This window comes from Natrix helvetica (genome assembly GCF_964273705.1).
Source record: "Natrix helvetica genome assembly, chromosome: 15".
NCBI lineage: Eukaryota > Metazoa > Chordata > Lepidosauria > Squamata > Natricidae > Natrix > Natrix helvetica.
This window is the reverse complement of record NC_138565.1, coordinates 9157476-9183588: the sequence shown is the minus strand read 5'-3', so window position 1 is coordinate 9183588 and position 26113 is coordinate 9157476. Positions and strand designations below refer to the sequence as shown.

At 44.9% G+C, this 26113-nt stretch overlaps 1 protein-coding gene across 1 annotated transcript; it reads left to right on the top strand.

The window, feature by feature from the left end:
• Positions 1-20779: 20779 nt before the first annotated feature.
• Positions 20780-23740, top strand: LOC309399338 (uncharacterized protein). Its single transcript, XM_081967074.1, has 2 exons — positions 20780-21102; positions 21311-23740. The coding sequence occupies exons 1-2, from the start codon at positions 21087-21089 to the stop codon at positions 22843-22845; spliced, it is 1551 nt and encodes a 516-aa protein (XP_081823200.1). The 5' UTR covers positions 20780-21086; the 3' UTR covers positions 22846-23740.
• The last annotated feature ends 2373 nt before the right edge of the window (positions 23741-26113 follow it).

Here is a 26113-nt window from a genome sequence, read left to right as displayed (position 1 = left end):
AAACCTCATAAATGCCTGGAGTGTGGAAAGAGCTTCAGTCAGACGAGCAACCTTTATCATCATCAAAAGATCCACACAGGAGAAAAACCTCATAAATGCCTGGAATGTGGAAAGAGCTTCAGTTATAGGGGCAATCTTTATAAACATCAAAGGATCCATTGGGTAGAGAAACCGTAGAAGTGCCTGGAGTGTGGAGAGTCCTTCGGAAGACCACAGAATCCCCAAAGGATCCAAGAAGGAAGGAATATCAATGCCAGGAATATTAAAAATCCCTCAGAAGAAATAGACATGTTCAGAGCCACCTAAGGGTCCATTCAGGAGAGAAACCATTTAAATGTCTTGAGTGTGGAAAGAGCTTCAGTTGGAGGAACAGTCTTTATAGACATCAAAGGATCCACACTGGAGAAAAACCTCATAAAGCGGCTGCCTGGAGGGCGACGCGGGGAGAAGGAAACGGGCGGAGACCCCGAGACGGTCCTGAAGGGCGGAGGGTCCTTCGGAAGAGCCCGGAATCCCCAAAGGATCCAGGAGGAAGGAAGGAAATATCAGTGCCCGGAATGCGAAAAATCCTTCAAGAGAAACGACCATCTTCAGAGGCACCTAAGGGTCCATTCAGGAGACAAACCATTTAAATGCTTGGAGTGTGGAAAGAGCTTCAGTCAGACGAGCAGCCTTCATGAACATCAAAGGATCCACACAGGAGAAAAACCTCACAAATGCCTGGAGTGTGGAAAGAGCTTCAGTCAGAGGAGCAGCTTTTATACACATCAAAGGATCCATTCAGGAGAGAAACCATTTAAATGCATGGAGTGTGGAAAGAGCTTCAGTCTGAGGAGCAGCCTTTATAAACATCAAAGGATCCACTCAGGAGAGAAACCATTTAAATGCATGGAGTGTGGAAAGAGCTTCAGTCAGAGGAGCCACTTTTATACACATCAAAGGATCCACACAGGAGAGAAACCATTTAAATGCATGGAGTGTGGAAAGAGCTTCAGTCTGAGTAGCAGCCTTTATAAACATCAAAGGATCCACACAGGAAAGAAGCCATTTAAATGCATGGAGTGTGGAAAGAGCTTCAGTGAGCGAAGCAGCCTTTATAAACATCAAAGGATCCACACAGGAGAAAAACCTCACAAATGCATGGAGTGTGGAAAGAGCTTCAGTGAGCGGAGCAGCCTTTATACACATCAAAAGATCCACACAGGAGAAAAGCCTCATGAATGCCTGGAGTGTGGAAAGAGCTTCAGTCTGAGGAGCAGCCTTTATAGACATCAAAAGATCCACACAGGAGAAAAACCTCATGAATGCCTGGAATGTGGAAAGAGCTTCAGTCAGAGGAGTAGCCTTTATGGACATCAAAGGATCCACACAGGAGAAAAACCTCATGAATGCCTGGAATGTGGAAAGAGCTTCAGTCAGAGGAGCCACCTTTATAAACATCAAAGGATCCACACAGGAGAAAAACCTCATAAATGTCTGGAGTGTGGAAAGAGCTTCAGTCGGAGGAGCAGCCTTTATACACATCAAAGGATCCACACAGGAGAAAAACCTCATAAATGTCTGGAATGTGGAAAGATCTTCAGTCAGAGGTGCAACCTTTATAAACATCAAAGGATCCACACAGGAGAAAAACCTCATAAATGTCTGGAATGTGGAAAGATCTTCAGTCAGAGGTGCAGCCTTTATAGACATCAAAAGATCCACACAGGATAAAAACCTAATAAATGCCTGGAGTGTGGAAAGAGCTTCAGTCGCAGGAGCAACCTTTACAAACATCAAAGGAGTCACACAGGAGAAAAACCTCATACCTGCCTGGAGTGTGGAAAGAGCTTCAGTCAGAGGGGCAATCTTTATAAACATCAAAGGATCCATTGGGTAGAGAAACCATAGAAATGCCTGGAGGGTGGAGAGTCCTTTGGAAGACCACAGAATCCCCAAAGGATCCAAGAAGGAAGGAATATCAATGCCCAGAATATGAAAAATCCCTCACAAGAAATAGACATGTTCAGAACCATGTAAGGGTCCATTCAGGAGAAAAACCTCATAAATGCCTGGAGTGTGGAAAGAGCTTCAGTCAGAAGGGAAAGCTGGTTAAGCATGAAATAATCCACACTAGAGAGGAACCCAACAAATGCCTGGAGTGTGGAGAGAGCTATACTGAGCGTAGAGACCTCCATGGTCGCTAGATAATTGATGTGGGAGAAAAATGATAAACCTGCCTTAATGTGGGAAGTGTGAGTGTATCTCAGGAATTGAATTGAATTGTGTATTCAATTTGTCCAATTGTGAATAGACACGCTAGGAATTTGTCCCTAGTGCACAAACTCTCAGTGTCCTTTCAAAGGAACAGAATAATGATATCCATGATAATTATGTTTACAATAAGAGGCTTGAGTAAAGAAGGCATTAAGTAAAGTAAATAATTGCCAAATAAGGGACTTTCCCAGACTGATTAATAAAGGACTTTCTCAATTGTACATGTGACATGTTTCAACTGGCTGAAATTGTACCTTTTCACAACAGACTTGGGTGACTCATGATGCCATTTCCCATGTGAATGTTCTCTTTTTAATGCAATGCTCATTTCAATACTTGTGCTTAATATTATGGGATGTTACTGTTCATGTCTCTGATGTAACTGTAGTCTGATTTAAATTTTTAAAAAATTATCCCATTCTGATTTCTTCCATGGAATAAACTCTTCTTTTGTACTTTTTCTACTGTGGAGTATAAAATGAAACCTGATTCTGTTTCCTGGATTCCCTGTTTTCATTAATGGAAATTTCTTAATACCCTTAATAAATTGCCTTTAAATGGACATCCCACTTGGTGCCTAATTGAAGCAGGTGTGCTTTGCCTTGAATCTAGGGCTAATTTGGCCTTCCTTGTTGTGGGTGTGAAGGAGCTTCTCCCTGTCATTATTTGATATAATCTATATGGGTTTTTCCAAATGTTCGTACTATGTAAGGTCATCCCTTAAGATCTGACACTCTTTTCTGTTTGATTCCCTGAATGGTCCCCTTCTCTTCCAGCAGAAATAGCTATGAGGGACGCTCTGAGGCCAACAAAGCTCTGTGAGATATGAGTCACATTCTCCTCCATCCTTTTAGCTTAAATGCCTGGTTTTCCCCCATTTCTATGCTTTTTGTTAATCAGCTAAATGATTAGCAAAAGGTGCCTCTAGTTCCTCTGACTGGGTAATCCGGAGTTTTCACGTATGGGAACGAACCTCATTCCGTTTCCTTTCATATTAACCCAAGTGCCTTCAATGAGGTTTTCTTTTTCTTCTTCTGTTTTGCAATTCTACAAAGGGGTAGCTGTTCAAGTGCAACTCCACCCCCTCTTCTAATGGGTCTGTTTTGAAAAACTGAAATCCTCCTGGGTTTCATCTCCCCCCCCCCCCCCCCCCGTGTTTCAGTAATGGCAACAATGTCCTATTTGCTCTCCTGTACTAAGAGAACATGAGAGAAGGAGGATATAAATTTATGAACACAATGTCTTCCATCCCACGAGGTGATGCTATCAACAATTTACTCAATCAATGATCAGAACCACATGGGTGTGTTTTACAAAATACACGGGTAATAACTTTCGCCTTGGTAGCAATAGCACTTAAACTTATATGCCGCTTTACAGCCCTCTCTAAGCAGTTTACAGAGTCAGCATAGTGTTCTCAACAATCTGGGTCCTCATTTTGCTGACCGCGTATGAATGGAAGGCTGAGCCGATGAGAATTGAACTGTCGAACTGCTGGCAATCAGTAGAATTAGCCCGCAGTACTGCATTCTGACCACAGCTCCACCGTGACTTGACGAAGCGAAACGCTGCAGAACGACATCCCTTGCCCTAGGCGTGAAAGAGCTCGTTCTCATTATTATAACCTGCATTTTTGGCTTTCCTGCTGCTGCTTCTTGCTGGGAGATTGTTGTGAGGCTGAGAAGCCACAATGTACAACCATGATAAAGGCATGTTGTTTGGGGTGCACCATAAAAGGTTAGTCTACCCTACACCCCACTTTGACAGCAATTGGAGAAGAGTTTGATATTGGGAAAGCATGGTACCCGGAATGGACGATTTTTAACTCAGGTCTGTTTAGTGTAGTGTCTGACCCAGTACAATGGCCCTCTGGCTTTGAACTTCTACGGACAAACTGGACAGAAGCAAGGTTGCTCCAGGTGCCAATATTGGAAACACAAATGGGAGCTAATTGATCATATGAAATGTGACTTGGGAAAGACCCGCAAAGTTCACATATTGTGACGGACTGCTCCCTCAGAAGGTTCCGGGATCTCTGCCAGAATGATCACATTTTGCGGGTCCTTCTGTCCAAAGGCTAAATGGTCTAGGAATCCAGTCATAGGTTGAGGTACTCCAGTAAGCCCTCACGACGTAATTTTATTCATAATAGTATTCATTCATATTGCGTGTTTATAAAATAATTGTTCTGGTGTTTTATATTTTGATACACATTTTCTATATTTGTTTTTGCACTAATTCCGTCTTCTAATGCACCATACAAAATAAATAAATAACATATAGAATTTTTGAATGTTAGTGCTCTGCAAAACCATTCCCAGTTAATTGACACTCTTAACTTGTCAATTGGATTCTCTCAGTGGTCCACTTATTCTCAGAAGTCCCGTTTGAAAAGGTAGATAACCTAAAGGCTCAAATAGGGCCCCCACTGCAGCACCTCCCCAGCCCACATATGGGCTTCCACAGCCCTCCCCCACCCTGAGATCTCCTGGGCACTGCTGGCAGCCCCACTCGGTCCCCAAAGGTATTGGGCCTGCTTTCCTGTCCTCCTGGGGTCCCATGGCCTCATCCCCATATGCCAGTCATTGCTCACTTTTATTTATTTATATCCCACTTTTATTATTTTTGCAAGGCGATAAATATATCCAACACATTTTTTCCTTATTTCCCCGCAAGGACTCTGTAAGGTCAGTTGGGGTGAGACGGGGGGGGGGGGTGGCTGGTTTAGGTCATCTGGCTTCTATGTCCAAATTCCTGGTCCTCACACTTGCGACCATTGTCCCTATTGTACAATGTGATCTTTAGCGTACACTGACGGAATTCTGAAACCTGGTATGTAGAGTAAGGAAGGGCTGGTGCATGGCCAAAAGTGGAGCTCCTGTCTCACAATCAGGAGGCTGTGAGATCGATCCTAAGTAGAGGCAGATATTCCTCTCTCTGTGGAACAATGAGAATACATCTCTGCATTGGTGACAGGAAGGGCATCCGGCCAGTAAAGACTCAGCGCTTGAACGTCAGGTAAAAGCAGCATTGAGGGAGATTGAAGAAGCGGGCAAGTCAAAATAGGCAAGGAAACAGGAAGAGAATCCATCCTGAATATCTACAGAACACCCGGCTCAGGAATTCTGGGAATTGAAGTCCACAGGTCATAAAAGGGGCATAGCTCCCCACCCCTGCCTTAAAAGAACTTCCCTTCCACCTGGAGGGAAATAGGCAGTGGGTGCCCCAAGGTTCTGCCTGCGCCCCGATACTCTTTAATTATCAGGGTAGGATAAGGATAGGATGGAGAATGGAAGGGAAGAAACAGAGCTGGAAGGGACCTTGTGTTGTCAGAAACAGAGTTTCTGAGCCAACATTTTGGTTGCTAAGCAAGAGTGTTCTTAAGTGAGTTTCACCACATTTTACAAGTTGGCCACACTCACCCAGTCACATGACTGCCAAGCCACTCCTACCCAGTCACATGGCCGGCAAGCCTCTCCCACAAGGCAGGCCACACCTACCGAAGAGGTTCTAAAAATTATTGAAACCCACCACTGTCTGACAGGTAAGTTGTTTGCTTCTGGATCGGATGGTTCAGAAAACAATTGCAATAGAGTCCAAGGGTCCCGAATGAGAAGCAAGGAAGGCCCAGGGAAGCACCCAGGAAGGTGGACTAAATTATGATTACGCTCAGGGACCACAGAAAGCATTCCACAAAAGGAAAATACATGGACCTTGAGCTTGTTTGGAGGTTGTAGCAGGGGAGCGCAGCTATCGTATACCCTTGACCGAAGATCGGTACACTCCTTCTATCTGGGATGGTCGTCCTCTTCCACCGAGCGCGCAGCTTCGGGAGGGACGTACATGGAGCGGTGAGGGAGGAAGGGGACACCCGCCTAGCCAGCCAGATCAGCCGAATCAACCCTGGCGATCAATGGGGTGACAGATGTCGCAGCCAGATCGCCCTCACATCCGAGTATGTGTAGAATTAAGTATCTAATTTTTTTCAGAATTTCCTTTTATAATTCCTAACAAAAATAATTTAGGTTTTAGTGCAATTTGGTGTGTGGTGATCTCCTCTAGCCAATCTTTTTCCCCCCCAATATTTATTCGCAGATGTGCACGTCCACCTCATATGGTAGTATGTTCCATGTTGTTGGTTGCATTTCTAACAGATAGGTGAGCACTCCGGGAACATCATCGCAATTCTCACTGGTGGGAGATGCCATCTGTAGAACATCTTTCGTATGTTCTCTCTATATGCCGTTGCTACCGTTAATTTGTAATTTATTTCCCAATTTTTTCCATTCCGCTAATTCTATACTATACCCAAATTTGTCACCCATATTATCATCGTTTCTTTCACAGTTTCTTCTTCCATTTTTAATTTTAATAAATAATGTTATATATTTCTTAATCAATTTTTCTTCGGTTCCCTGTAGAATTTTATCCAGCTCTTGCGGCTCCTTATAAAATCCATCCCTTTCCCTGTTTGCTTGTATTTGTAAATAGGGCAACCAGCCTATATCTTATTCCCTCGTCTTTCAATTCTTGCCTTGTTTTTAGTTTTTCTTGCTTGTCTAATATGTCTTTATATCTTATTATCATATTTATGCCCAATACGTTGATACACCCAAATTTAATTAACATGGAAAAAATGGTTACGTATAAAGAGATATTGAATAAACAGGGGGAGATAAAAAAAACCAGACTAGAATTGGCATCACACCTAGGAGTACACCGAGAACGGTGGTCTTATTTATAGATACAAACAACGTTTGCACAGGATAGGAAAAAGGAAGGCATTGCTAAAGAATACACAATATTAGATAAGCTCCTGATAGAGACAGAAGATAGGCTGATTAAAGTGTTAAACTCAAGGAAGAGCATGTGGAGGAAACTATGGTTGCCTGAGCAAAAAATTTTGATTACAATGTGGAATTGGCTAAATGGGAAAGACTTCGGAGACTTAATCGGAAATTAACAATGGCCACGGCTTATAAGGAAAATCCGTACAAGACCTTCCATAGGTGGCATCTTCCCCCACCACGGCTCTCCAAAATGTTTAAAAATTTACCCCCAAATTGTTGGAAGTGCAAAAAAACCACCAGCCCCCTTTTTCCATATGTGGTGGACATGCAATGAGGCAAAAAGAAATATTGGAAAATGATACAATCATGGCTGGAACAAATGGTGGGAGATCAAATTCTGTTCAAACCAGAAATTTTCCTCCTAGCCATAATACAGGAGGGGTATAAGAAAGATGTGCTCTATCTAATTATACGTGTATTAATTGTGGCACAAATAACCTATGCGCAGTATTGGAAGAAATAAAATATCCCATCAGAGTTAGACATAATTAGGAAAATTTTGCCTGTGCAGAAGCAGATAGTCTCACCCTAGGATTGAAAACTAAAGAAGAGTCAGAATATTATGAGGTTTGGAACAGATTTTATTATTGGTGTAAGACAAGGTGACAAGACTGAAAAAAAATGTAAATGATGTGGTTGGATAGAACAGTTTTGGCTCCTGTGCCTAAAGCAGGGGGGGGAGCAGAGGCTTTAGGGTTAATGCGTGGGTGTACTGTGCCACACCCATAAGGCTATGTGCATATGACCAGCGCCCCCTCCACTTTTGGCGCATTTTTTTTCGCCCTCCCCAGGCTCCAGAGGCTTTCCAGGAGGCTGGGAAGGGCGAAAACAGCCTCCCACCCCTGATGCCCTCCAGGGGCCTCAGGAGCTTCCTTCAAGCGTCCACAGGGCCAAAAACGGATCTATGGCGAACCTGGAAGTTCGGGAATGGTTACCTCCGGTTTGTCCATGTTGCACTATTTTAAATGTAAAAACAATAAAAATATATTTTTAAAAAACGTGCAAGGAGAGATGTAGAAAGGAGGAAGAACAACATTATTCATCAAATCCAACAGCTAGTCCTTGACTTACAACCGCTCGTTTAGCCACGATTCAAAGATACAACCACATGGAAAGTGAGTTACAGGCAGTCCTCAAACCTAATGACGGCCACAGCATTTCCCCAGTCGCATGGTCAAAATTCAGGCACATGTATTTACGATGGTTGCAGTGTCCCAGGGTCATTAGATCAAGGAGTTGGCTTCTGACAGGCAAAGTCAATGGGGAAGCTTTCATTAAGGCAAGGAGATAAAGGACACGGAAGTTCCTGAACTACAAAACGAGGGGAAAAAACAGTATTCTGGAATCACTTTTATCTTCTTCCCTTAATGATTTGGCCCCTCACCCCCTCCCACAATGTAGACGCCCCACAATAATAAAAAGGTGTCTGAACATTTGCAAACTGCCAGGAGTCTCTGGGAATCAGGGAATTTAAATAGTAGATATTATAACAATACATGGCTGCATTCAAGGCTTCTTTCAGGCTGGCAATAGCCATCGCGACCTCGCCCTTCCTTCCAGGGTGGGGGAGAGGAAGGGGGTCTGGATGCCAGGTGGGCAGGAGCACCTTGAGTGGGGGCGGGCCTGGTGGGGGACTCCCAGCTGCAATCCCCCTTCTCCCCCCAGGAGGAAAGGGGGCCACCCGGAGATGCCCACGGGGCTGCAGGCTTCATGGGGGGCGGGGCGTAAGGAGCAGCTCCGGGGAGGCAGAAAGGGTCCCCGCACGAGAAAACCGAGGCAGGCGAGAGAAACCTCCCTCCGTTCCCGTCCATTGCAGCCTCTTTGGGAAGCCTCCATCCCCCCAACTCCCCGCCCCTCCTTCATTTCGCCAATCCGGGCGGCGGGGCGGAGCCAGCGACGCAAGGGTGGAGCCAACCACGCAGAGGAAAGCTAGGAAGCGGCTGGTGCACAGTCGAGCAGGGGGTGTGGCCAGGCGGGGGCCCGCCAATGGGATGGCGCAGAAGCTGCGGCGATGCAAATGACGGCGATGCAAATAATTTTCCTGACGGGAAAAGCTCTTTCTTTCCGTCTTCCGCAATCGGGCCAAGAGACTCAGGGGGCGTGGCCAGGAGAGGAAGACGTGGAGCTCGGCTGAAAGAGGGACGGAGGCCGATCGGGCCCTCACTTTCCGATACAAACAAGCGACGGAAAGATTTCGTTTGATTCGGGTGCGCATGCGGCCTGATGCAGGTAGGGAGCAGGGGACGCCGGGATTCGCAGTCCGGGATGATCCTGGGCAGAAGGGAGGCCTGTGAGGAAGGAGAGGCCGGGGCGCCCGAGGCCGCGTCTGGTGGGGGGAAGCTGGGAAGGAGAGCCGTGGGAGGCGGAGGCTTCGGCCTGGGGTCCCCCTGCGGGGAAGAGGACGCAGCCGTGACTCGCCTCTTTCTCTCCCCTGCAGGAGGAGGGAGGAGCCCGGCGGGGAAGGAAGGAAGGAAGCGCCGCCTGAGAGCAGGAGGTCCCGGCGCCAGTTCCCCGGGAGACGTCGGAGAAAGGCCAGGAGGCTCCGGGACTGCAGGCGGGATGAGCCCAGGGGGATCCCGGGTAAAGCGGCTGCCTGGAGGGCGATGCGGGGAGGAGGAAACGGGCGGAGACCCCGAGACGGCCCTGAAGGGCGGAGGGTCCTTCGGAAGAGCCCGGAATCCCCAAAGGATCCAGGAGGAAGGAAGGAAATATCAGTGCCCGGAATGCGAAAAATCCTTCAAGAGAAACGACCTTCTTCAGAGCCACCTAAGGGTCCATTCAGGAGAGAAACCATTTGAATGCATGGAGTGTGGAAAGAGCTTCAGTCGGAGGAGCAGCCTTTATAAACATCAAAGGATCCACTCAGGAGAGAAACCATTTGAATGCATTGAGTGTGGAAAGAGCTTCAGTCGGAGGAGCCACCTTTATACACATCAAACGATCCACTCAGGAGAAAAACCTCATAAATGCCTGGAGTGTGGAAAGAGCTTCAGTCAGAGGGGCACCCTTTATGAACATCAAAGGATCCACACAGGAGAAAAACCTCATAAATGCCTGGTGTGTGGAAAGAGCTTCAGTCAGACTAGCAACCTTTATGAACATCAAAGGATCCACACAGGAGAAAAGCCTCATGAATGCCTAGAATGTGGAAAGAGCTTCAGTCACAGGAGCACCCTTTATGGACATCAAAGGATCCACACAGGAGAAAAACCTCATGAATGCCTAGAATGTGGAAAGAGCTTCAGTCACAGGAGCACCCTTTATGGACATCAAAGGATCCACACAGGAGAAAAACCTCATGAATGCCTAGAATGTGGAAAGAGCTTCAGTCACAGGAGCACCCTTTATGGACATCAAAGGATCCATACAGGAGAAAAACCTCATGAATGCCTGGAATGTGGAAAGAGCTTCAGTCACAGGAGCAACCTTTATACACATCAAAGGATCCACACAGGAGAAAAACCTCACAAATGCTTGGAGTGTGGAAAGAGCTTCAGTGTGAGGAACAGCCTTTATGAACATCAAAGGATCCACACAAGAGAAAAACCTAATAAATGCCTGGAATGTGGAAAGAGCTTTAGTTGGCCAAGCAGCCTTTATAGACATCAAAAGATCCACACAGGGGAAAAACCTAATAAATGCCTGGAATGTGGAAAGAGCTTCAGTCGCAGTAGCAGCCTTTATGAACATCAAAGGATCCACACAGGAGAGAAACCTCATAAATGCCTGGAATGTGGAAAGAGCTTCAGTCACAGGAGCAGCCTTTATAAACATCAAAGGAGTCACACAGGAGAAAAACCTCATAAATGCCTGGAATGTGGAAAGAGCTTCAGTGAGAGGAACAGCCTTTATGAACATCAAAGAATCCACACAGGAGAGAAACCTCACAAATGCTTGGAGTGTGGAAAGAGTTTCAGTCGCAGGAGCTGCCTTTATGGACATCAAAGAAGTCACACAGGAGAAAAACCTCATACCTGCCTGGAGTGTGGAAAATGCTTCTGTCGGAGGAGCAAACTTTATCAACATCAAAAGATCCACACAGGAGAAAAACCTCATAAATGCCTGGAGTGTGGAAAGTGCTTCAGTCAGAGGGGCAATCTTTATAAACATCAAAGGATCCATTGGGTAGAGAAACCGTAGAAATGCCTGGAGGGTGGAGAGTCCTTCGGAAGACCACAGAATCCCCAAAGGATCCAAGAAGGAAGGAATATCAATGCCCAGAATATGAAAAATCCCTCACAAGAAATAGACATGTTCAGAACCATCTAAGGGTCCATTCAGGAGAAAAACCTCATAAATGCCTGGAGTGTGGAAAGAGCTTCAGTCAGAAGGGAAAGCTGGTTAAGCATGAAATAATCCACACTAGAGAGGAACCCAACAAATGCCTGGAGTGTGGCGAGAGCTATACTGAGCGTAGAGACCTCCATGGTCGCTAGATAATTGATGTGGGAGAAAAATGATAAGCCTGCCTTAATGTGAGAAGTGTGAGTGTATCTCAGGAGTTGAATTGAATTGTGTATTCATTTTGTCCAATTGCGAATAGATACGCTAGGAATTTTTCCCTAGTGCACAAACTCTCAGTGTCCTTACAAAGGAACAGAATAATGATATCCATGATAATTATATTTACAATAAGAGGTTTGAGTAAAGAAGGCATTAAGTAAAGTAAATAATTGTCTTCATGAACTGTGAAACCTGACTCCACCTTTAAAATTCAGGCTTCCGGTCTTTGTCTCCGTGTCACCCAGAGGAATCTCTTGTGGATTGTTATTTCCTGAACTCTTTGGAGAAAAAAACTTTCATCTATTGCTAGACTGATTAAAGAAACTCCCACCTGTTTGGATCTTCTGCCTCCTGGACTCATCTGCCTGCTCTATTTCTCCAGCTGCCCAGTCTCTGTACTGACTGATCTCTTTGTTTTATAAACCATGTCTCCAAAAAGACCACCCCCTGGAAAACCTGGCTTTGCTACTTCTGCACCGACATCTGCAACATCCAGTCCTGCCACACAGTCAAAGATCACAGAACTGATGCAACCTAAGACTACAGAGATGGATTTGCAACAAATGCTCCAGCAACTCATACAGGGCCAGGAAGAAATTAAGAAACAATTAAAAGAAATGAAGGAAGAAATTAAAGAGAATCAAGTCCAAATTTATAAGAACTCACAGAGACTGGACCTTGTGGAGGGTGGGGTGGCGGAGGCGAGAGGGGGGGTAGAGGCTCTACAGAAGGGAAACAAAGAACTTGATATCCAACAAATGAAAACAGAGTTTGAGAGAATGTCCTTTTATCTTAGATTTCAAAATGTAATAGAAGCAGATGGGGAAAATATAAGGGACATTATGACTAATATTTTAGCTGAATACATACACAAAGATAAACAGCAGATGGAATGGGAGATAGATCTGGTCTATAGAGTGAATTCAGCATATGCCAGAACACACAATGTACCCAGGGAGGTTCATATTAAATTCCTTAGGAAAAGCACAAGAGATGAAATTCTGGGTGTACAAAGGGGGCAAGCATTGACATATCATGGCAGGGAGATAACCATCCTGAAGCAGATCCCCAAAAAAATTAGGGAGAAAAGGAAAAACTATTCGCAATTGGTGAATAAACTATACCAGAAGGGGGTGTGGTTTAGATGGTTGATGCCTGAAGGGATGCTGATATTCTGGGAGGAGACAAGAATCAGAATCAATACACCCATAGAGGCACGGGCCTTTATGGAAAAAAACAAAGCGAACCTAGAAAAAACAGAAGACGCTACAACGGTCATACAGGACACGGGAGGGGCCGGAGCTCTGCCAGCGGGGGGTGAAGGGGCAACACCAAGAAAGCTCAGATCACAAAAATGAATAAGAAAACCACATTGTTATAAACAGACCGAAAGTAATAATGAAATTATATCTAGACTATATATCATATCTATATAAATTGATTGAAAACTTTTCTTTAGAATTAATATGCTGATTTTTTATGATTATGTATTAATGTTTTATACTTAGATGTATCTTATGAGTTTGGAGGGAGGGGGCGTCTGCCGCACTTGCAACTGCCAAAATTTGTAACCATTCCACCTACCCTTTTCCTTATAAATGTTTTAAAAAACCAATAAAATTTTTTGGAAAAAAAAAAAAAAGTAAAGTAAATAATTGCCAAATAAGGGACTTTCCCAGACTGATTGATAAAGGAGTTTCTCAATTGTACATGTGACATGTTTCAACTGGCTGAAATTGTACCTTTTCACAACAGACTTGGGTGACTCATGATGCCATTTCCCATGTGAATGTTCTCTTTTTAATGCAATGCTCATTTCAATACTTGTGCTTAATATTATGGGATGTTACTGTTCATGTCTCTGATGTAACTGTAGCTGAGCAGGATGATTTCTTACAACCTTTAAAAGTCTGATTTAAATTTTAAAAAAAATTATCCCATTCTGATTTCTTCCATGGAATAAACTCTTCTTTTGTACTTTTTTACTGTGTGGAGAATAAAATGAAACCAGATTCCGTGTCCTGGATTCCCTGTTTTCATTAATGGAAATTTCTTAATACTCTTAATAAATTGCCTTTAAATGGACATCCCACTTGGTGCCTAATTGAAGCAGGTGTGCTTTGCCTTGAATCTAGGGCTAATTTGGCCTTCCTTGTGGGTGTGAAGGAGCTTCTCCCTGTCATTATTTGATATAATCTATATGGGTTTTCCAAATGTTCGTACTATGTAAGACCATCCTTTAAGATCTCACACTCTTGTCTGTTTGATTCCCTGAATGGTCCCCTTCTCTTCCAGCAGAAATAGCTATGAGGGACTCTCTGAGGCCAACAAAGCTCTCTGAGATATGAGTCACATTCTCCTCCGTCCTTTTAGCTTAAACGCCTGGTTTTCCCCCAGGCACTGGGGGATCAGACAATGAGGAGTTGGCATGGAGGGGAGCCCGGTTTTAGTTTTTATTTTCAGTTTTGTGTTTTAATGTGTTTGATAAATTTTAAAACGGCTTTTTGGGAGCTGCAGTGAGTTGATTGATAGATGGGCAGTTACAAGATGCTTAGATGCATAAGACTCATTAGGAAGCTGTTTGATGTCACTAGGAGTAGAGACGAGGCATATGGTGGATGTCAGGATCATAAAAGCCCCCCATTTCTTTTTGTTAATCAGCTAAATGATTAGCAAAAGGTGCCTCTAGTTCCTCTGATTGGATAATCCGGAGTTTTCACGTATGGGAACGAACCTCATTCCGTTTCCTTTCATATTAACCCAAGTGCCTTCAATGAGGTTTTCTTTTTCTTCTTCTTTTTTGGAATTCTACAAAGGGGTAGCTGTTCAAGTGCAACTCCACCCCCTCTTCTAATGGGTCTGTTTTGAAAAACTGAAATCCTCCTGGGTTTCATCCCCCCCCCCCCCCGTGTTTCAGTAATGGCAACAATGTCCTATTTGCTCTCCTGTACTAAGAGAACATGACATAAGGAGGATATAAATTTAGGAACACAATGTCTTCCATCCCACCAGGTGATGCTATCAACAATTTAATCAATGATCAGAACCACATGGTTGTGCTTTACAAAATACACGGGTAATAACTTTCGCCTTAGTAGCAATAGCACTTAAACTTATATACCGCTTTACAGCCCTCTCTAAGCAGTTTACAGAGTCAGCATAGTGTTCTCAATAATCTGGCTCCTCATTTTGCATATAGATGGAAGGCTGAGCCGATGAGAATTGAACTGTGGAACTGCTGGCAATCAGCAGAATTAGCCCGCAGTACTGCATTCTGACCACAGCTCCACCGTGACTTGAAGAAGCGAAACGCTGCAGAACGACATCCCTTGCCCTAGGCATGAAAGAGCTCGTTCTCATTATAACCTGCATTTTTGGCTTTCCTGCTGCTGCTTCTTGCTGGGAGATTGTTGTGAGGCTGAGTAGCCACAATGTACAACCATGATAAAGGCATGTTGTTTGGGGTGCACCATAAAAGTTTAGTCTACCCTACACCCCACTTTGACAGCAATTGGAGAAGAGTTTGATATTGGGAAAGCATGGTACCCGGAATGGACGATTTTTAACTCAGGTCTGTTTAGTGTAGTGTCTGACCCAGTACAATGGCCCTCTGGCTTTGAACTTCTAAGGACAAACTGGACAGAAGCAAGGTTGCTCCAGGTGCCAATATTGGAAACACAAACGGGAGCTAATTGATCATATGAAACGGGACTTGGGAAAGACCCGCAAAGTTCACATATTGTGACGGACTGCTCCCTCAGAAGGTTCCGGGATCTCTGCCAGAATGATCACATTTTGCGGGTACTTCTGTCCAAATGCTAAATGGTCTAGGAATCCAGCCATAGGTTGAGGTACTCCATTAGGCCCTCACGACGTAATTTTATTCATAATAGTATTCATTCATATTACGTGTTTATAAAATAATTGTTCTGGTGTTTTATATTTTGATACACATTTTGATACACATTTTGTTTTTGCACTAATTCCGTCTTCTAATACACCATACAAAATAAATAAATAACATATAGAATTTCTGAATGTTAGTGCTCTGCAAAACCATTCCCAGTTAATTGACACTCTTAACTTGTCAATTGGATTCTCTCAGTGGTCCACTTATTCTCAGATGTCCCGTTTGAAAAGGTAGCTAACATAACCTAAAGGCTCAAATAGGGCCCCCACTGCAGCACCTCCCCAGCCCACATGTGGCCTTCCACAGCCCCCACCCACCCTAAAACCCCCTGGGCACTGCTGGCAGCCCCACTCGGTCCCCAAAGATATTGGGCCTGCTTTCCTGTCCTCCTGGGGTCCCATGGCCTCATCCCCATCTGCCGGTCATTGCTCACTTTTATTTATTTATATCCCACTTTTATTATTTTTGCAAGGCGGTAAATATATCCAACACATTTTTTCCTTATTTCCCCGCAAGGACTCTGTAAGGTCAGTTGGGCTGAAATGGGGTGGTGGGGGTGGTGGCTGGTTTAGGTCATCTAGCTTCTATGCCCAAATTCCTGGTCCTCACACTTGCGACCATTGTCCCTATTCTACAATGTGATCTTTAGCGTACGCTGACGGAATTCTGAAACGTAGTATGTAGAGTAAGGAAGGGCTGGTGCATGGCCAAAAGTGGAGCTCCTGTCTCACAATCAGGAGGCTGTGAGATCGATCCTAAGTAGAGGCAGATATTCCTCTCTCTGTGGAACAATGAGAATACATCTCTGCATTGGTGGCAAGAAGGGCATCCGGCCAGTAAAGTCTCAGCGCTTGAACGTCAGGTAAAAGCAGCATTCAGGGAGATTGAAGGAGCGGGCAAGTCAAAATAGTCAAGGAAACAGGAAGAGAATCCATCCTGAATATCTACAGAACACCTGGCTCAGGAATTCTGGGAGTTGAAGTCCACAGGTCATAAAAGGGGCATAGCTCCCCACCCCTGCCTTAAAAGAACTTCCCTTCCACCTGGAGGGAAATAGGCAGTGGGTGCCCCAAGGTTCTGCCTGCGCCCCGATACTCTTTAATTATAAGGGTAGGAAAAGGATAGGATGGAGAATGGAAGGGAAGAGAACAGAGCTGGAAGGGACCTTGTGTTGTCCCCAAATCTGGGCCTTCGTTTAGTGTCAAAGAAAAATTGATCGCCAAACACAAGATGTGAGACCAGAATATACTTTTATTTTGGTACCAAGATAGAAGGACCCTGGCTTTGAAAGCCTCCAAGGCTCCATTGCAGCTTTACACTCAATTTTTATAGTCCAAGGTGAGTCTCACACACACACCCTTGCCCTCCCAGTAATAATGCCTATAATGTTGATTGGTTACCTGTTACAGTCCCCCTCAAACACTTTTACCTTTATTCTGCTAAATAGCTAAATCTCAGGCCACCTGTTGCCTACCCCAGGTCTCGGGTATCTTGCAAAGTTTCTAGTTTCATGTTGCAGCTATGTAGCTTTGGGGTCTTTCTTGTAAGCAAACTATTCTTGCATTGTACATCCTGGCTAAGTGGCTTCTGACAGCAGGGGTGGGTTCCTGCCAGTTCTAACCTCTTCTATAGAAGAGGTTCCACAAATCTACCGTGCCGTTTAGAACCCGTTCCAGCTCCCTCCCCCTCCCGTCCACACATCATCAAGATGAAGAGCGAGAGGAGGAATTCTGGGAGTTGAAGTCCACAAGTCTTAAATCTGTCAAGTTGGAACACCCCTGGGGTGTTTTTCCTAAAGGGTTAGGGGTGCAAGGGTCTTGTAACTTGACAGCTTTAAGACTTGCGTGCTTCAAATGCCAGAGTTTCTGAGCCAACATTTTGGTTGCTAAGCAAGAGTGTTGTTAAGTGAGTTTCACCACATTTTACAAGTTGGCCACACTCACCCAGTCACATGACTGCCAAGCCACTCCTATCCATTCACATGGCTCCACAAAGCAGGCCACACCTACCGAAGAGGTTCTAAAAATTATTGAAACCCACCACTGTCTGACAGGTAAGTTGTTTGCTTCTGGATCGGATGGTTCAGAAAACAATTGCAATAGAGTCCAAGGGTCCCGAATGAGAAGCGAGGAAGGCCCTGGGAAGCACCCAGGAAGGTGGACTAAATTATGATTACGCTCAGGGACCACAGAAAGCATTCCACAAGCGGAAAATAAATGGACCTTGAGTTGTTTGGAGGTTGTAGCAGGGGAGCGCAGCTATCGTATACCCTTGACCGAAGATCGGTACACTCCTTCTATCTGGGATGGTCGTCCTCTTCCACCGAGCGCGCAGCTTCGGGAGGGATGTACATGGAGCGGTGAGGGAGGAAGGGGACACCCGCCTAGCCAGCCAGATCAGCCGAATCAACCCTGGTGATCAATGGGGTGACAGATGTCGCAGCCAGATCGCCCTCACATCCGAGTATGTGTAGAATTAAGTATCTAAATTTTTTCATAATTTCCTTTTATAATTCCTAACAAAAATAATTCAGGTTTTATTGCAATTTGCGTGTAGTTATCTCCTCTAGCCAATTTTTTTTTCCCCAATATTTTTTCGCAGATGTCCACGTCCACCACATATGGTAGTATGTTCCATGTTGTTGATTGCATTTCCAACAGATAGGTGAGCACTCCGGGAACATGATCGCAATTCTCACTGGTGGGAGATGCCATCTGTAGAACATCTTTCACATGTTCTCTCTATATGCCGTTGCCACCGTTAATTTGTAATTTATTTCCCAATTTTTTTCCATTCCGCTAATTCTATACTATATCCAAATTTGTCACCCATATTATCATCGTTTCTTTCACAGTTTCTTCTTCCATTTTTAATTTTAATAAATAATATTATATATTTCTTAATCAATTTTTCTTCGGTTCCCTGTAGAATTTTATCCAGCTCTTGCGGCTCCTTATAAAATCCATCCCTTTCCCTGTTTGCTTGTATTTGTAAATGGGGAAACCAGCCTATATCTTATTCCCTCGTCTTTCAATTCTTGCCTTGTTTTTAGTTTTTCTTGGTTGTCTAATATGTCTTTATATCTTATTATCTTATTTATGTCCAATACGTTGATACACCCAAATTTAATTAACATGGGAAAAAATGGTTACATATAAAGAGATATTGAATAAACAGGGGGAGATTAAAAAAACCAGACTAGAATTGGCATCACACCTAGGAGTACACCTAGAACGGTGGTCTTATTTACAGATACAAACAAGGTTTGCACAGGATAGGAAAAAGGAAGGCATTGCCAAAGAATACACAATATGAGATAAGGTCCTGATAGAGACAGAAGATGGGCTGATTAAAGTGTTGTACAGATATCTGCTGGAATATAAACTCAAGGAAGAGCATGTGGAGGGAACTATGGTTGCCTGAGCGAAAAATTTTGATTACAATGTGGAATTGGCTAAATGGGAAAGACTTCGGAGACTTAATCGGAAATTAACAATGGCCACGGCTTATAAGGAAAATCCGTACAAGACCTTCTATAGATGGCATCTTCCCCCACCACGGCTCTCCAAAATGTTTAAAAATTAGCCCCCAAATTGTTGGAATTGCAAAAAAACCCACCAGCCCCCTTTTTCAATATGTGGTGGAAATGCAATGAGGCAAAAAGAAATATTGGAAAATGATACAATCATGGCTGGAACAAATGGTGGGAGAGCAAATTCTGTTCAAACCAGAAATTTTCCTCCTAGCCATAATACAGGAGGGGTATAAGAAAGATGTGCTCTATCTAATCATACGTGTATTAACTGTGGCACGAATAACCTATGTGCAGTATTGGAAGAAATAAAATATCCCATCAGAGTTAGACATAATTTTGGAAAATTTTGACCTGGGCCGAAGCAGAGAGTCTCACCCTAGAATTGAAAACTAAAGAAGAGTCAGAATATTATGAGGTTTGGAACAGATTTTATTACTGGTGTAAGACAAGGTGACAAGACTGAAAAAAAATTGTAAATGATGTGGTTGGATAGAACAGTCTTGGCTCCTGTGCCTAAAGCAGGGGGGGAGCACAGGGGTTAGGGTTAATGTTAGTGCATGGGTGTGACACACTTATAAGGCTATGTGCATATGACTTTTGGCGCATTTTTTTTTGCCCTCCCCAGGCTCCAGAGGCTTTCCAGGAGGCTGGGAAGGGCGAAAACAGCCTCCCACCCCTGATGCCCTCCAGGGGCCTCAGGAGCTTCCTTCAAGCGTCCACAGGGCCAAAAACGGATCTATGGAGAACCTGGAAGTTCGGGAATGGTTACCTCCGGTTTGTCCATGTTGCACTATTTTAAATGCAAATAAAATAAAAATATTTTTAAAAAAACATGCAAGGAGAGATATAAAAAGGAGGAAGAACATTCATCAAATCCAACAGCTAGTCCTTGACTTACAACCGCTTGTTTAGCCACGATTCAAAGATACAACCACATGGAAAGTGAGTTACAGGCAGTCCTCAAACCTAATGACGGCCACAGCATTCCCCAGACGCATGGTCAAAATTCAGGCACATGTATTTACGATGGTTGCAGTGTCCCAGGGTCATTAGATCAAGGAGTTGGCTTCTGACAGGCAAAGTCAATGGGGAAGCTTTCATTAAGGCAAGGAGATAAAGGACAGGGAAGTTCCTGAACTACAAAACGAGGGGAAAAAACAGTATTCTGGAATCACTTTTATCTTCTTCCCTTAATGATTTGGCCCCTCACCCCCTCCCACAATGTAGACGCCCCACAATAATAAAAACGTGTCTGAACATTTGCAAACTGCCAGGAGTCTCTGGGAATCAGGGAATTTAAATAGTATATATTATAACAATACATGGCTACATTCAAGGCTTCTTTCAGGCTGGCAATAACCATCGCGACCTCGCGCTTACTTCCACGGGGGGGAGAGGAAGGGGGTCTGGATGCCAGGTGGGCAGGAGCACCTGGAGTGGGGGGGGCTGGTGGGAGACACCCAGCTGCAATCCCCCTTCTCCCCCCAGGAGGAAAGGGGGCCACCCGGAGATGCCCACGGGGCTGCAGACTTAATGGGGGGGGGCGTAAGGAGCAGCTCCGGGGAGGCAGAAAGGGTCCCCGCAGGAGAAAACCGAGGCAGGCGAGGGAAACCTCCGTCCGTTCCCGTAAATTGCATCCCCTTTGGGGATCCTCCATCCCCCCAACTCCCCCCTCCTTCATTTCGCCAATCCGGGCGGCGGGGCGGAGCCAGCGGCGCAAGGGTGGAGCCAAGCATGCAGAGGAAAACTAGGAAGGCGGCGGCTGCACAGTCGAGCAGGGGGTGTGGCCAGGCGGGGGCCTGCCAATGGGATGGCGCAGAAGCTGCGGCGATGCAAATGACGGCGATGCAAATAATTTTCCTGACGGGAAAAGCTCTTTCTTTCCGTCTTCCGCAATCGGGCCAAGAGACTCAGGGGGCGTGGCCAGGAGAGGAAGACGTGGAGCTCGGCTGAAAGAGGGACGGAGGCCGATCGGGCCCTCACTTTCCGATACAAACAAGCGACGGAAAGATTTCGTTTGATTCGGGTGCGCATGCGGCCTGAAGCAGGTAGGGAGCAGGGGACGCCGGGATTCGCAGTCCGGGATGATCCTGGGCAGAAGGGAGGCCTGTGAGGGAGGAGAGGCCGGGGCGCCCGAGGCCGCGTCTGGTGGGGGGAAGCTGGGAAGGAGAGCCGTGGGAGGCGGAGGCTTCGGCCTGGGGTCCCCCTGTGGGGAAGAGGACGCAGCCGTGACTCGCCTCTTTCTCTTCCCTGCAGGAGGACGGAGGAGCCCGGCGGGGAAGGAAGGAAGGAAGCGCCGCCTGAGAGCAGGAGGTCCCCGCGCCGGTTTCCAGGGAGACGGCGGACAAAGGCCGGGAGGCTCCGGGGCTGCAGGCGGGATGAGCCCAAGGGGACCCCGGGTAAAGCGGCTGCCTGGAGGGCGATGCGGGGAGAAGGAAACCGGCGGAGACCCCGAGACGGTCCTGAAGGGCGGAGGGTCCTTCGGAAGAGCCCGGAATCCCCAAAGGATCCAGGAGGAAGAAGAGGAATATCAGTGCCCGGAATGCGAAAAATGCTTCAAGAGAAACGACGATCTTCAGAGCCACCTAAGGGTCCATTCAGGAGAGAAACCATTTGAATGCATGGAGTGTGGAAAGAGCTTCAGTCAGAGGAGCCACCTTTATACACATCAAAGGATCCACACCGGAGAAAAACCTCACAAGTGCCTGGAGTGTGGAAGGAGCTTCAGTCAGAGGAGCAGCCTTTATACACATCAAAGGATCCACACAGGAGAAAAACCTCACAAATGCTTGGAGTGTGGAAAGAGCTTCAGTCGGAGGAGCAACCTTTATAAACATCAAAGGATCCACACAGGAGAAAAACCTCATAAATGCCTGGAGTGTGGAAAGAGCTTCAGTCAGAGGAGCAGGCTTTATAGACATCAAAAGATCCACACAGGAGAAAAACCTCATAAATGCCTGGAGTGTGGAAAGAGCTTCAGTCAGAGGAGCAGCCTTTATGAACATCAAAGGATCCACACAGGAGAAAAACCTCATAAATGCCTGGAATGTAAAAAGAGCTTCACTCACAGGAACAGCCTTTATAGACATCAAAAGATCCACACAGGAGAAAAACCTCATAAATGCCTGGAGTGTGGAAAGAGCTTCTGTCAGAGGAGCAGGCTTTATCATCATCAAAAGATCCACACAGGAGAAAAACCTCACAAATGCTTGGAGTGTGGAAAGAACTTCAGTCAGAGGAGCAACCTTTATAGACATCAAAAGATCCACACAGGAGAAAAACCTCATAAATTCCTGGAGTGTGGAAAGAGCTTCCGTCAGAGGAGCAGGCTTTATCATCATCAAAAGATCAACACAGGAGAAAAACCTCACAAATGCCTGGAGTGTGGAAAGAGCTTCAGTCATAGGGGCAACCTTTATATACATCAAAGGATCCACACAGGAGAAAAACTTCATAAATGCCTGGAATGTAAAAAGAGCTTCAGTCGCAGGAGCATCCTTTATACACATCAAAGGATCCACACAGGAGAAAAACCTCAGAAATGCTTGGAGTGTGGAAAGAGCTTTAGTTGGAGGAGCAGCCTTTATCAACATCACAAGATCCACACAGGAGAAAAACCTCATACCTGCCTGGAGTGTGGAAAGAACTTCAGTCAGAGGAGCAAACTTTATCAACATCAAAGGATCCACACAGGAGAAAAACCTCATAAATGCCTGGAATGTGGAAAGAGCTTCAGTCAGCGGGGCAATCTTTATAAACATCAAAGGATCCATTGGGTAGAGAAACCGTAGAAATGCCTGGAGGGTGGAGAGTCCTTCGGAAGACCACAGAATCCCCAAAGGATCCAAGAAGGAAGGAATATCAATGCCCAGAATATGAAAAATCCCTCAGAAGAAATAGACATGTTCAGAGCCACCTAAGGGTCCATTCAGGAGAAAAACCTCATAAATGCCTGGAGTGTGGAAAGAGCTTCAGTCAGAAGGGAAAGCTGGTTAAGCATGAAATAATCCATATTAGAGAGGAACCCAACAAATGCCTGGAGTGTGGAGAGAGCTATACTGAGCATAGAGACCTCCATGGTCACTAGATAATTGATGTGGGAGAAAAATGATAAACCTGCCTTAATGTGGGAAGTGTGAGTGTATCTCAGGAATTGAATTGAATTGTGTATTCAATTTGTCCAATTGTGAATAGGCATGCTAGGAATTTTTCCCTAGTGCACACACTCTCAATGTCCTTACAAAGGAACAGAATAATGATATCCATGATAATTATATTTACAATAAGAGGCTTGACTAAAGAAGGCATTAAGTAAAGTAAATAATTGCCAAATAAGGGACTTTCCCAGACTGATTAATAAAGGACTTTCTCAATTGTACATGTGACATGTTTCAACTGGCTGAAATTGTACCTTTTCACAACAGACTTGGGTGACTCATGATGCCATTTCCCATGTGAATGTTCTCTTTTTAATGCAATGCTCATTTCAATACTTGTGCTTAATATTATGGGATGTTACTGTTCATGTCTCTGATGTAACTGTAGCTGAGCAGGATGATTTACAACCTTTAAAAGTCTGATTTAAATTTTAAAAAAAATTATCCCATTCTGATTTCTTCCATGGAATAAACTCTTCTTTTGTACTTTTTCTACTGTGTGGAGAATAAAATGAAACCAGATTCCGTGTCCTGGATTCCCTGTTTTCATTAATGGAAATTTCTTAATACTCTTAATAAATTGCCTTTAAATGGACATCCCACTTGGTGCCTAATTGAAGCAAGTGTGCTTTGCCTTGAATCTAGGGCTAATTTGGCCTTCCTTGTTGTGGGTGTGAAGGAGCTTCTCCCTGTCATTATTTGATATAATCTATATGGGTTTTCCAAATGTTCGTACTATGTAAGACCATCCTTTAAGATCTGACACTCTTGTCTGTTTGATTCCCTGAATGGTCCCCTTCTCTTCCAGCAGAAATAGCTATGAGGGACTCTCTGAGGCCAACAAAACTCTGTGAGATATGAGTCACATTCTCCTCCGTCCTTTTAGCTTAAACGCCTGGTTTTCCCCCATTTCTATGCTTTTTGTTAACCAGCTAAATGATTAGCAAAAGGTGCCTCTAGTTCCTCTGATTGGATAATCCGGAGTTTTCACGTATGGGAACGAACCTCATTCCGTTTCCTTTCATATTAACCCAAGTGCCTTCAATGAGGTTTTCTTTTTCTTCTTCTTTTTTGGAATTCTACAAAGGGGTAGCTGTTCAAGTGCAACTCCACCCCCTCTTCTAATGGGTCTGTTTTGAAAAACTGAAATCCTCCTGGGTTTCATCTCCCCCCCCCCCCATGTTTCAGTAATGGCAATAATGTCCTATTTGCTCTCCTGTACTAAGAGAACGTGACATAAGGAGGATATAAATTTAGGAACACAATGTCTTCCATCCCACGAGGTGATACTATCAACAATTTACTCAATCAGTGATCAGAACCACATGGGTGTGCTTTACAAAATACACGGGTAATAACTTTCGCCTTAGTAGCAATAGCACTTAAACTTATATACCGCTTTACAGCCCTCTCTAAGCAGTTTACAGAGTCAGCATAGTGTTCTCAACAATCTGGGTCCTCATTTTGCGTATAGATGGAAGGCTGAACCGATGAGAATTGAACTGTGGAACTGCTGCCAATCAGCAGAATTAGCCCGCAGTACTGCATTCTGACCACAGCTCCACCGTGACTTGAAGAAGCGAAATGCTGCAGAACGACATCCCTTGCCCTAGGCGTGAAAGAGCTCGTTCTCATTATTATAACCTGCATTTTTGGCTTTCCTGCTGCTGCTTCTTGCTGGGAGATTGTTGTGAGGCTGAGTAGCCACAATGTACAACCATGATAAAAGCATGTTGTTTGGGGTGCACCATAAAAGTTTAGTCTACCCTACACCCCACTTTGACAGCAATTGGAGAAGAGTTTGATATTGAGAAAGCATGGTACCCGGAATGGACGATCTTTAACTCAGGTCTGTTTAGTGTAGTGTCTGACCCAGTACAATGGCCCTCTGGCTTTGAACTTCTAAGGACAAACTGGACAGAAGCAAGGTTGCTCCAGGTGCCAATATTGGAAACACAAACGGGAGCTAATTGATCATATGAAATGGGACTTGGGAAAGACCCGCAAAGTTCACATATTGTGACGGACTGCTCCCTCAGAAGGTTCCGGGATCTCTGCCAGAATGATCACATTTTGAGGGTCCTTCTGTCCAAAGGCTAAATGGTCTAGGAATCCAGCCATAGGTTGAGGTACTCCAGTAAGCCCTCACGACGTAATTTTATTCATAATAGTATTCATTCATATTGCGTGTTTATAAAATAATTGTTCTGGTGCTTTATATTTTGATACACATTTTGATACACATTTTGTTTTTGCACTAATTCCGTCTTCTAATACACCATACAAAATAAATAAATAACATATAGAATTTCTGAATGTTAGTGCTCTGCAAAACCATTCCCAGTTAATTGACACTCTTAACTTGTCAATTGGATTCTCTCAGTGGTCCACTTATTCTCAGATGTCCCGTTTGAAAAGGTAGATAACATAACCTAAAGGCTCAAATAGGGCCCCCACTGCAGCACCTCCCCAGCCCACATGTGGCCTTCCACAGCCCCCTCCCCACCCTGAGACCCCCTGGGCACTGCTGGCAGCCCCACTCGGTCCCCAAAGGTATTGGGCCTGCTTTCCTGTCCTCCTGGGGTCCCATGGCCTCATCCCCATCTGCCGGTCATTGCTCACTTTTATTTATTTATTTCCCACTTTTATTATTTTTGCAAGGCGGTAAATATATCCAACACATTTTTTCCTTATTTCCCCGCAAGGACTCTGTAAGGTAAGTTGGGTTGAGATGGGGGGGGGGCGGGGGGGCTGGTTTAGGTCATCTGGCTTCTATGCCCAAATTCCTGGTCCTCACACTTGCGACCATTGTCCCTATTCTACAATGTGATCTTTAGCGTACGCTGACGGAATTCTGAAACGTGGTATGTAGAGAAAGGAAGGGCCGGTGCATGGCCAAAAG